The sequence below is a fragment of the Syngnathus floridae genome, unplaced genomic scaffold, assembly GCF_059516105.1.
Source record: "Syngnathus floridae isolate MCC-2025c unplaced genomic scaffold, RoL_Sflo_1.0 HiC_scaffold_35, whole genome shotgun sequence".
Classification (NCBI taxonomy): Eukaryota; Metazoa; Chordata; class Actinopteri; order Syngnathiformes; family Syngnathidae; genus Syngnathus; species Syngnathus floridae.
The window spans coordinates 470,280-483,140 of NW_028284064.1; the positions used below are offsets into that span (position 1 = coordinate 470,280).

The window sequence follows — 12,861 nt, forward strand, 5'->3', positions numbered from 1 at the left end:
CATGGTGTTGTTCAGTGCGGCATGGTGTTGTTCAATGCGGCATGGTGTTGTTCAGTGCGGGATGGTGTTGTTCAGTGCGGCATGGTGTTTTTCAGTGCGGCATAATGTTGTTCAGTGCGGCATGGTGTTGTTCAGTGCGGCATGGTGTTGTTCAGTGCAGGATGGTGTTGTTCAGTGCGGCATGGTGTTGTTCAATGCAGGATCGTGTTGTTCAGTGCAGCATAATGTTGTTCAGTGCAGCATGGTGTTGTTCAGTGCGGCATGGTGTTGTTCAATGCGGCATGGTGTTGTTCACTGCGGGATGGTGTTGTTCAATGCGGGATCGTGTTGTTCAGTGCGGCATAATGTTGTTCAGTGCAGCATGGTGTTGTTCAGTGCGGCATGGTGTTGTTCAGTGCGACATAATGTTGTTTAGTGCGGCATAATGTTGTTCAGTGCGGCATAATGTTGTTCAGTGCGGCATGGTGTTGTTCAGTGCGGCATGGTGTTGTTCAGTGCGGCATGGTGTTGTTCAGTGCAGGATGGTGTTGTTCAGTGCGGCATGGTGTTGTTTAATGCGGCATGGTGTTGTTCAGTGCGGGATGGTGTTGTTCAGTGCAGGATGGTGTTGTTCAGTGCGGCATGGTGTTGTTCAGTGCGGAATGGTGTTGTTCAGTGCGGCATGGTGTTGTTCAGTGCGGCATGGTGTTGTTCAGTGCAGGATGGTGTTGTTCAATGCGGGATCGTGTTGTTCAGTGTGGCATGGTGTTGTTCAGTGCGGCATGGTGTTGTTCAGTGCGGCATAATGTTGTTCAGTGCGGCATGGTGTTGTTCAGTGCGGCATGGTGTTGTTCAGTGCGGCATGGTGTTGTTCAGTGCGGCATGGTGTTGTTCAGTGCGGCATAATGTTGTCCAGTGCGCCATAATGTTGTTCAGTGCGGCATGGTGTTGTTCAGTGCGGCATGGTGTTGTTCAGTGCGGCATGGTGTTGTTCAGTGCGGAATGGTGTTGTTCAGTGCGGCATAGTGTTGTTCAGTGCGGGATGGTGTTCAATGCGGGATCGTGTTGTTCAGTGCGGGGTGGTGTTGTTCAGTGCAGGATGGTGTTGTTCAGTGCAGGATGGTGTTGTTCAGTGCGGCATGGTGTTGTTCAATGCAGGATCGTGTTGTTCAGTGCAGCATAATGTTGTTCAGTGCAGCATGGTGTTGTTCAGTGCGGCATGGTGTTGTTCAATGCGGCATGGTGTTGTTCAGTGCGGGATGGTGTTGTTCAGTGCGGCATGGTGTTTTTCAGTGCGGCATAATGTTGTTCAGTGCGGCATGGTGTTGTTCAGTGCAGGATGGTGTTGTTCAGTGCAGGATGGTGTTGTTCAATGCGGCATGGTGTTGTTCAGTGCGGGATGGTGTTGTTCAGTGCAGGATGGTGTTGTTCAGTGCGGCATGGTGTTCTTCAGTGCGGCATGGTGTTCTTCAGTGCGGCATGGTGTTGTTCAGTGCGGCATGGTGTTGTTCAGTGCAGGATGGTGTTGTTCAATGCGGGATGGTGTTGTTCAGTGCGGGATGGTGTTGTTCAGTGCAGGATGGTGTTGTTCAGTGCGGCATGGTGTTGTTCAATGCGGCATGGTGTTGTTCAGTGCAGGATGGTGTTGTTCAGTGCGGCATGGTGTTGTTCAATGCGGCATGGTGTTGTTCAATGCGGCATGGTGTTGTTCAGTGCGGCATGGTGTTGTTCAGTGCGGCATGGTGTTGTTCAGTGCAGCGTAATGTTGTTCAGTGCGGCATGGTGTTGTTCAGTGCGGAATGGTGTTGTTCAGTGCGGCATGGTGTTGTTCAGTGCAGGATGGTGTTGTTCAGTGCGGCATGGTGTTGCTCAGTGCGGCATGGTGTTGTTCAGTGCGGGATGGTGTTGTTCATTGCGGCATGGTGTTGTTCAGTGCGGCATGGTGTTGTTCAGTGCGGCATGGTGTTGTTCAGTGCGGCATAATGTTGTTCAGTGCGCCATAATGTTGTTCAGTGCGGCATGGTGTTGTTCAGTGCGGGATGGTGTTGTTCAGTGCAGGATGGTGTTGTTCAGTGCGGGATGGTTTTGTTCAGTGCAGGATGGTGTTGTTCAGTGCGGCATGGTGTTGTTCAGTGCGGCATGGTGTTGTTCATTTCGGCATAATGTTGTTCAGTGCGGCATAATGTTGTTTAGTGCGGCATGGTGTTGTTCAGTGCGGGATGGTGTTGTTCAGTGCGTTATAATGTTGTTCAGTGCGGCATGGTGTTGTTCAGTGCGGCATGGTGTTGTTCAGTGCGGCATGGTGTTGTTCAGTGCGGCATAATGTTGTTCAGTGCGGCATAATGTTGTTCAGTGCGGCATGGTGTTGTTCAGTGCGGGATGGTGTTGTTCAGTGCGGGATGGTGTTGTTCAGTGCGGCATGGTGTTCAATGCGGAATGGTGTTGTTCAGTGCAGGATGGTGTTGTTCAGTGCGGCATGGTGTTGTTCAGTGCGGCATAATGTTGTTCAGTGCGGCATGGTGTTGTTCAGTGCGGCATGGTGTTGTTCAGTGCGGCATGGTGTTGTTCAGTGCGGCATAATGTTGTTCAGTGCGGCATGGTGTTGTTCAGTGCGGCATGGTGTTGTTCAGTGCGGCATAATGTTCAGTGCGGCATAATGTTGTTCAGTGCGGCATGGTGTTGTTCAGTGCGGGATGGTGTTGTTCAGTGCAGGATGGTGTTGTTCAGTGCGGCATGGTGTTCAGTGCGGGATGGTGTCTTTCAGTGCGGCATGGTGTCGTTCAGTGCGGCATGGTGTCTTTCAGTGCGGCATGGTGTCGTTCAGTGAGGCATGGTGTTGTTCAGTGCGGCATGGTGTTGTTTAGTGCGGCATGGTGTTGTTCAGTGCGGGATGGTGTTGTTCAGTGTGGCATGGTGTTCAGTGCGGCATGGTGTTGTTCAGTGCGGTATCGTGTTGTTCAGTGCGGTATCGTGTTTCTCAGTGCGGTATCGTGTTGTTCAGTGCAGTATCGTTGTGTTGTTCGTATTGTGTTTAACACTTAGCCTCTAACACTTAGCCTCTAACACTTAGCCTCTAGCATCTAGAAGGTAAATAAATAGGAAGGAAGGACTCACCGGTGACGTCTTCGCCCACGTCCAAGCGTTGTACTTTGTATTTTCATCCTTCTGACAGTGGAAAACATAGCCAACAAACACCGTGGAACCTAAACGAATGAAAGAAAACTATCATTTGGCCACAACCAACATTCACAGATACAACACAATGTGACGTGCGGGGTTGAGGTTAAAGGTTGAGTGAAGGGCCCTCGTTTTAAACTACTTTTTTGAAAAGGATTGGGAACAAGTAAGACGTATTTAATTTATTTAATGGGAAGTAGTAAGAGCTATTGAATTTAATCTATGTATTATATTCTATTGTATTGTATTCTGTTGTATTCTTTTGGATTGTATTCACACTAACCCCACTAAAACTTCAGCCCACAAAAACTCGCCTCTGGCGCCTAGCCTCTGGCACTTAGCCTCTAACACTTAGCCTTTAACACTTAGCCTTTAACACTTAGCCTTTAACACTTAGCCTAGAAGGTGAATAAATAGGGTTAAAGGTTGAGTGAAGGGACCTCGTTTTAAACTACTTTTTTGTAAAGGAGTGGGAACAAGTAAGACGTATTTAATTTATTTAATGGGAAGTAGTAAGACTTATTAAATTTATTTAATCTACTTTTCTTCCCAGGCAAAATTTGATGTGCTGCAATTCCAAATTTCCAAAGTGAATGAAGGAATGAAGTCCTTTAAATTATGATTTTGTATAAATACTAGGCATTAACACAAAATCGACGGCACAAAATGGGCAGACTTTACTTGTTTGAAAAGGACTGGTTACAAGACAGACTTTTTTAATTTATTTAATGGGAAGAAGACTTATTTAGTTTAATTGATCTATTTTTGTTCCCTGCCAAAATTCGATTTGCTGCAATTCCAAATTTCCAAAGTGAATGAAGGAAAGAAGTCGTTTAAATTATGATTTTGTTTAAATACTAGGCATAGACACAAAATCTACGGCACAAAATGGGCAGACTTTACTTGTTTGAAGAGGACTGGTTACAAGACAGACTTTTCTGATTTATTTAATGGGAAGAAGACTTATTTAGTTTATTTAATCTATTTTTGTTCCCTGGCAAAATTGGATTTGCTGAAATTGTATTTTGCCAAATCTTGCCTTGAGACCTGATAGGAAGTATTAAACGCTTAGTTAAATCAATACAAGTTGGTAATAAGAGCGAGTAATGTTGGTTGAACCGATGAATGAAGGTTGAAAGCAATTTAAATTATGACTTTGTATAAATACTAGATATTAACAGAACATCTACTGCGCGAAATGGGCAGAGTTTACTTGTTTGAGAAGGAGTGGCTTATTCAAAACTAAGATTTATTTAATCTGTTTGTTCCCAGGCAAAATTGGATGTGATGCAATTCCAAATTTCACCACATGATGGTGCCCAATTTTGACTTCATAGGACATATTAAACACTTAGCTTGTTATTATGTTCAAGGTAATCAGATTTGTTTATTATTCTAATGGCCTCTTCAAAACTATTCTGGATTACTACTTTGGATCTATTCTACATTACTTGGCAACAACATACTCTGTAACAGATTAGGCAGTATAATCATATCTGTTAACTTGAGAGTGCCCACACTCAATCTACTTATCGTGATGTGTTAAATCAATTACTGTTAGACATTATTTGTCTGATAATCTACCAAATCTTTGAATTGAAGAATTTGTGATTTAATTAATAGCTTGTTGTTATGTTAAGGGTAATCAGACTTGTATATAATTCTAATGGCCTTCTTTTGAAAACTATTCTGAATTACAACTTTGGATCTTATATTACTTTGCAACAATCTACTCCGTGACAGATTAGGCAGTATAATCACATATGTTAACTTCAGTGCCCACACTGTATTTATTTATGGTTATTTGTTAAATCAAGTACTGTTAGACATGAAATAGGAAGTGTTTAACATAAATGTTATGGCTACTCACCATTGTAGCTCGCTCCTGGTCAATGATACGAGCCTCTTCTTGCAGTGGAAAACTTGCAGCCAACAAACACCGTGGAACCTAAAGGAATGAAATTAAACATTAACATTTCGCCTCGACCAATTTTCACACGTACAACGCAACGCGGCTACACTTCTGCTATTACAAACGTAAATCTCCTTAAACACAATGAGTGTTACTTACCGTGTACGCTCTAGACGGTCCAGTTGCAAGCAGAAAATAAAGATATTTCTGTTGATAATCGTCGCTGCTCAGTGGCTCACGGCCATCGCGCCAACAGATTTGAATTTTGGCGGAGGTTCGGGCAATTACGTCATATCCACGGCACATGACTGCGACGTAATACCCGCTTATCTGAAACGGCAGTTAAAAGTAGAGTTACATCAAGTTTTCTTGGAACCTAAACGAATGAAAGAAAACTATCATTTGGCCACAACCAACATTCACAGATACAACACAACGTGCGGGGTTGGGGTTAAAGATTGAGTGAAGGGCCCTCGTTTTAAACTACTGTTTTGAAAAGGAGTGGGAACAAGTAAGACGTATTTAATTTATTTAATGGGAAGTAGTAAGACTTATTAAATTTATTTAATCTACTTTTCTTCCCAGGCAAAATTTGATGTGCTGCAATTCCAAATTTCCAAAGTGAATGAAGGAATGAAGTCCTTTAAATTATGATTTTGTATAAATACTAGGCATTAACACAAAATCGACGGCACAAAATGGGCAGACTTTACTTGTTTGAAAAGGACTGGTTACAAGACAGACTTTTTTAATTTATTTAATGGGAAGAAGACTTATTTAGTTTAATTGATCTATTTTTGTTCCCTGCCAAAATTCGATTTGCTGCAATTCCAAATTTCCAAAGTGAATGAAGGAAAGAAGTCGTTTAAATTATGATTTTGTTTAAATACTAGGCATAGACACAAAATCTACGGCACAAAATGGGCAGACTTTACTTGTTTGAAGAGGACTGGTTACAAGACAGACTTTTCTGATTTATTTAATGGGAAGAGGACTTATTTAGTTTATTTAATCTATTTTTGTTCCCTGGCAAAATTGGATTTGCTGAAATTGTATTTTGCCAAATCTCGATTTGAGACCTGATAGGAAGTATTAAACGCTTAGTTAAATCAATACAAGTTGGTAATAAGAGCGAGTAATGTTGGTTGAACCGATGAATGAAGGTTGAAAGCAATTTAAATTATGACTTTGTATAAATACTAGATATTAACAGAACATCTACTGCGCAAAATGGGCAGAGTTTACTTGTTTGAGAAGGAGTGGCTTATTCAAAACTAAGATTTATGTAATCTGTTTGTTCCCAGGCAAAATTGGATGTGATGCAATTCCAAATTTCACCACATGATGGTGCCCAATTTTGACTTCATAGGACATATTAAACACTTAGCTTGTTATTATGTTCAAGGTAATCAGATTTGTTTATCATTCTAATGGCCTCTTCAAAACTATTCTGGATTACTACTTTGGATCTATTCTACATTACTTGGCAACAACATACTCTGTAACAGATTAGGCAGTATAATCACATATGTTAACTTGAGAGTGCCCACACTCAATCTACTTATCGTGATGTGTTAAATCAATTACTGTTAGACATTATTTGTCTGATAATCTACCAAATCTTTGAATTGAAGAATTTGTGATTTAATTAATAGCTTGTTCGGGGTAATCAGACTTGTATATAATTCTAATGGCCTTCTTTTGAAAACTATTCTGAATTACAACTTTGGATCTTATATTACTTTGCAACAATCTACTCGGTGACAGATTAGGCAGTATAATCACATATGTTAACTTCAGTGCCCACACTGTATTTATTTATGGTTATTTGTTAAATCAAGTACTGTTAGACATGAAATAGGAAGTGTTTAACATAAATGTTATGGCTACTCACCATTGTAGCTCGCTCCTGGTCAATGATATGAGCCTCTTCTTGCAGTGGAAAACTTGCAGCCAACAAACACCGTGGAACCTAAAGGAATGAAATTAAACATTAACATTTCGCCCGGACCAACATTCACACGTACAACGCAACGCGGCTACACTTCTGCTATTACAAACGTAAATCTCCTTAAACACAACGAGTGTTACTTACCGTGTACGCTCTAGGCAAAATTGGATGTGATGCAATTCCAAATCTATCTGAAACGGCAGTTAAAAGTAGAGTTACATCAAGTTTTCTTTTTTAATCAACACAATCATTTACAACCGTTGACCAGAAAGAATCGTCGAAATTCGACGTCCCCCACAAACGCCACGCTCACTCGCTTTTCAGGGCAACAAAAGTACTTCTTTTTAAAAACGATGAGTTGTACTTACCGTGTACGCTCTGGACGGTCCAGTTGCAAGCAGAAAATAAAAATATTTCTCTTGTTAGTCGTATGTTACCATCCGCTGTGTCTTTGTCAACATCGCCGCCATTTTCCTACTTCCTGCTGCGAGCCACGCCCACGGATTTAAATTTGGGCGGAAGCTCTTTCCATTGGCGTCGTTTTCGCGTATAGCAAATCCGATTGGTTGGGAAGGGGGCACGGTTATGCAGCCGAGGAGTCCTGTGATCGGTGGGATGTAAAGTAGGCGTCGACGTCACGTCCGCGTCACGTGACCACGACGTGGCAGACGTCAAATAGCAACCGCTGTTTTGTTTAGTAGACTTACAGTTGTTATGCATTGACATAATGGCGCACACACCAAATAGATTTAAATAAATTAAATAATTCTTCTGCCCACTCTCTTTTAAACAAGTTAACTCTCCCCGCGGATTTGAATTCCGGCGAAAGTTACGCCCATCGACGTCACGTATGTCACGTGACCACGACGTGGCAGATGTCATATAGCAACCGCTGTTTTGTTTAGTAGATTTACAGTTGTTATGCATTGGCATAATGGTGTGCACTCAAAATAGATTTAAATAAATTAAATATTTCTTCTGCCTACTCCCTTTTAAACAAGTTAACTCTGCCCACGTCCATTGACGTCTTGTCTGCGTCACGTGACCACGACGTAGCGACGTCATATAGTAACCGCTGTTTTGACCAGTAGACTTAGTTATTATGCGTTGACATAATGGCGCACTGGTTAGCATGGCCACCTCTTAAGCATGATGATGCGGGTTCGACGCCTGATCAATGTTAGCATGGAGTGAGCTGAAGTGCATGGCGCTGAAGATTTGAATCTTTGAAATGCGCTGAGGTCTGACATATCAGGCAGAATGGTTTGCCATCACGTTCAACAAAAAATAGAAACTTTCCCACTCTGATTAAAACGTCCTGTGTTCATCTACGTATTTTCGTTTTGCTGTGCATCTTTTCCCTGCCATTTCGAGAGCCCAATTGACACTCATAGTTTAAAGAAATGTGTTTGCCCATCCTACTTTGTGGAATTTCACCACATGCGCTTTTGACCAAAATACCAAATTGAACTCAAGTGAAGCCAACACGCACAACCCCCCCCCCCCCCCCCCCCCCCCCCCCCCCACACACACACACACACACACACAAATGTTGATATGAACATAAAAGAGCCGCATGCGGTTCGGGAGTTGCGGCTTGGCCAAACCTGTACTATACAACTTTATTTGTATAAAATTTTCACAACAGCTGTCACACAAACAAAGCGGGAAAAACCGAAGACGTGCGTGTTCCGCCCACGCTGGATTTATTTGCACCTTTGAAAAGACACCGTATTGCCGCAGATGTGGCAAAGAGTACTTTTGGGCATCTGAGACGGAAGGATGTCCAAAGCATCACGTCACCTGCTCTGGTAGGCATGGTGGTGGGACGTTGAGGTCAACCGCTTTGGGGTTGGCTGACTCTTTGATCGCAGGATGCCACACACTTGAAGACAGAAGCAGAAAAGCAGAGCTAAATGCAAAATGTACTCACCGGTGACTCCAATTTTTTTCCCCCCTGAAGAAACAGCTGGACGGGTGGCCCCGGCTGGCCAGTGGGACTCTTGTTATTCTGACCCTTTTTAGTGCGCGTTTGGGGCAACAACCGTTTTTTGTGGCGCTCTCTTCTGGTTCAAAAGTGCCCTGCATGTGAATTTGCTTTTCCTGCCTTCTGATTGGATGAGCGCCGGTGTGACGCGGTGCCTCTGTCACCGTGGCGGGGGGTATACGTTGGCATCGGAGCGTCTGCCAACGTCTGAGACCGGCTGGCAGTGTATCGGAGGTGTCGAGTGCGGTGCCGCTGGAGCTCACTCACCAGCTGGTGTTAGGGCCACAGAATGAAGGCCAAGGAGAAGAATAGAAAGAGAAACAGAAACTTCTCCTCCAATTGTTTGATTTGTCTCTTCTGAGCTTCGATGAATTCTTTCAGCTCTTTGTTCCTCTAGGACGGACAAATGGAAAGTGGCATTCAAAAGCCAGTAAGCGTGCAAGTAAGTGCCGGGCTGGCTTTGGGCCCTTACCTGTTGCGCGCTGTGCAGCAGATCCATTCTCTCTTGGAGGATGCAAGCGTCGCGCTCCCTCAACTCGCACATCAGGGCTCGCTTCCATTGGTCCACGGCGCTCCTAAGCTCTTCTCTCTGATCCGCCGTCAGCACGTCATTCACGCCAGCGTGGCTGGCTTTTTCGCCGTCCGTGGCGGGGCAGTCCCGCTGCGGTAGCGCCTCGTACAACATGGCCTCCAGCTCCAGGATCCTCTGGGCCGCAATCCTCGTCCATCAGTGGTCCGGCGGGAGATTTGAGGGCGGCTTACCTTATGAGCCTGGTCCATGGAACACTTCCTGAAGTCCAACTCTTCATCTAGGTAGCCCTTCTGCTTGCAGAACATATCCTAGCACAGCTCAAGGTCAGAATTGTTGGGGCACATTGCCGGAGTTCCCCTTGGCTGATGTCGCGTGTCTGTCTACCTTCTCACTTTCAATGTCCAACATCTTCTGTTGAAGTGTTGACTTGGTCACTTTGATGTATTCTAACCACTGAGGAAAGGCTGCTGTCACATAAGCAGAATGCGAGAGCGTGCGTGGACGTGCGCGTTACCTTCTCGGCTAGGGTGAGAAGGGTCCTGGCGTGAATCACGACCACCTGCTCCTCGTTGGTGAGATTCTGCAAGAGCCCAAAGGCACAGCGTCAACAAGCTTCTTTCAGCGCAAAGCCTTCCAAAAGTCACATTTGAGCCGCCGAGTCTCGTGGAGTGCGAACATAAGGAGTTCGACATACACTTACGGCGTTATAGCCCAGGATGTCCAGCTTCTTCATCAGATCACTGATGACGATGTCCGGGGGAAAGGCGCAAGGAGCAATGTAAGGTGTTCTGGGACCTCGGGTTAAGGTTAGGGTTGCGAGGGACGCCTTACGTACGCTCACGCCCTCGGCCTCGCAGTAGATCTGCAAAGGGCTGAGGCCGTCTGGGAAACGGACTTGCAGAAACTTCAAGACGGGGGAGCGCCACTCCCTCTCCTGAAAGGCAGAGGCATGCATCCGTCCGTCCGTCCGTCCGTCCGTCCGTCCGTCACATCTCTGGCCTCAACACGCTTGTGCGAGTCTTCCCACCTCCAGCTCCAGGATGCGGAACTCAAGCAGTTCGTTTTGGTCTCGGATATCCTGGATGTGCTCTTTCAGACGCACTTCTTCCGCCTCCATCCGCCTGACCTGAAAAGACAGTCAGACCTCATCTGCGGGGCTTCCCGACAGGTGTGACGCCAAGCGACTCCGCCCAGCGCCTTTCTTTCCGTCACCTTTTCGGCCAACTGCTGATTGCTCTGACGCAGCAGCTGCTTCTCCTCCACCCACTTGACATTCTAGAAGAGACAAACGCGTGGACAGCTTTGGAATGTTGTGTCATTTTCATCCACAAATTCTTTGGTTGACTGGAAAATGACATTTGCTTTTCTCCGCATTTTCCCAGCCACGTTCGGGGGGGGGGGGGTTGGTCCAGTAATGCCAGACGGATGAGTGACTGAAGAATGTAGCTATTTTGTCTGAGAAAAAGGTGTGCTCATTGATGAGCTTACCTGTCCTTGTTGCTTCAGCGCTGACTCCAGATCTGCTACTCTGCTTTGATAGTGACCCATTTCTACCATCAGCTTTTCTCTGGTCTGAAAGGAGGAGGAGGGAGGCTCCTCCTCCTCCTTTCAGACCAGAGAACACCCGAGGCTGGGTGAGAACGGGGAGGCTGCGACCCGGCCGGGGGTTGCGGGAAGGGGCGCCACCTTGATCTCCTTCTCGGCGTCGTAGTCCCCTTTCGCTGGTCTGGGCTAGCAGAGCGTAGGCTCGTTGCAGCGCTTGATATTCTTGCGTCAGCTGGCGGTAGCGAAGCTCCGCCTCTTCATGCACACACCAATGCAACACAGCACTAGTACCAGAATCAGTCAGACCGGCGACAAAGCACCCGCGACGCAAAGACGAGTCCGATTCCAGGCTGAAGAGGAATGTTTGGTGCCAATACGCTGGCAGAAATGGCGGGCTACCTCTTCGGGTTCCGTGTCGGGGGTTCTGTCGGTGTGAAAAGACAAGGACGATCCGTCCGAGTCCACCAACACGTCTTCGTCGTAGCCGTAAAATGTTTCGATGACCTGCGGGCGCGGAAGCAAACATCTCTCTGAACAAACTGAAGCGACACCTCACGATGAATCGACGAGAGGAACGATAGCGAGAAAAAGGCCATTTCATCTTGCGCAACACCAAGCAGCCGCAAACAAACAGACTCACCTTGCAGGACCTCACGCTTTGTTCCTCCTCAGAGATTCTCGACGTCGGTATCGTAGCAGCAAATCTCTCTCCTGTCGACACAAATAATCCGCCTTTGAGATTCTTTGGATGCAAAGGGAACGAACGGCTCCGGCGCAGAAACAAACGCGACTCACAATGACATTTCTGACATGAGCTCCTGTCTCCAGAGCCTGAAAAACACGTCACCGGCGATGATTGGAGGGACGCTCGTCTTTTCCAAAAGTGACAACTACAGGGTGTGTCAGGGTTTTCCAGATTATCTTTATCGTATCATTGTGTTGCTTTGACTTTGACTGCGACCTGTAATAAATAATATTATTTATCCCTTATTTATCCCTATCGCTTATCCCTTCCTACACAAAGTCGTAAAACACCCCTTGCTATGTTTTGACTAGAGGTCAAGGGCTTCCTCTATTCAATCCACTCTTACACCCACCCTGTTTCTCTTAATTAAAATGCTCGTGCAGGAGCCGAGAGTCAGACTTCATTCGTACAACGGATGGACTCTCCACCTGCAGGTGTCCAAAAGAACTTACTTGTCTCCCGTGTGGTTCTTGCAAAATAAGTTGGAGCGAGCGCAACTCTAACAGGGTGCATTTTGCCACTAGCTGCCTACGGACAATGACGTCGCGCTCGCGGCTCATGGTTGACGGGCTGAGCAGCCGGGCAAGTCCGTCGTTTTCAGCGCACAGCGAGTGGCAAAGGCGCTGACAAAACGGGAGCTTTGAGCTGCTGAAAACGGCAAAACAAGTCTAAAGCGTGTTCAAACGCGTGCGCACAATGCTCCTGCTTGAAAGGTCGGAATTTAAGGGGCCAATTTTTTGGATGGCGGCCGCCGGCCAAGCTTTGGACGGAAAAGGTTTCCTGGCGACAGCGAGCGAGCGCGGCGCTGCCGTACGTGCACCGAGTCGCCTGCCTGAAGACCTTGGACAAGTCGTCGATGATGTGCCGCTGCTCCACAACTTGAAGGAACTCCATTTCACCGTCCTGCTGGCCGCAACCGCGGTCCAGGTCATTGAGCGAACTAGGCCTTCTCTGTGGAACACAAATGCAGTGGACTCTGTTGGCACGCCGCCGTTGTCCGCGTCGACTTACCAAGCTTGCCATCTCCTCGTTC

The 12,861-nt window shown here is 46.1% G+C and overlaps 1 protein-coding gene across 1 annotated transcript; it reads right to left on the bottom strand.

Annotated features, from left to right (window-relative positions):
• Positions 1 to 5,295: 5,295 nt before the first annotated feature.
• Positions 5,296 to 11,110, bottom strand: LOC148378587 (janus kinase and microtubule-interacting protein 3-like). The gene is made up of 7 exons (XM_088367772.1): positions 11,027 to 11,110; positions 10,751 to 10,813; positions 10,566 to 10,664; positions 10,239 to 10,472; positions 10,013 to 10,118; positions 9,966 to 9,972; positions 5,296 to 5,302 (listed from the first exon to the last, which is right to left on the bottom strand). Exons 1-7 carry the CDS (start codon positions 11,093 to 11,095, stop codon positions 5,296 to 5,298), a joined length of 585 nt encoding a protein of 194 aa, XP_088223898.1. The 5' UTR covers positions 11,096 to 11,110.
• Between the last annotated feature and the right edge of the window lie 1,751 nt (positions 11,111 to 12,861).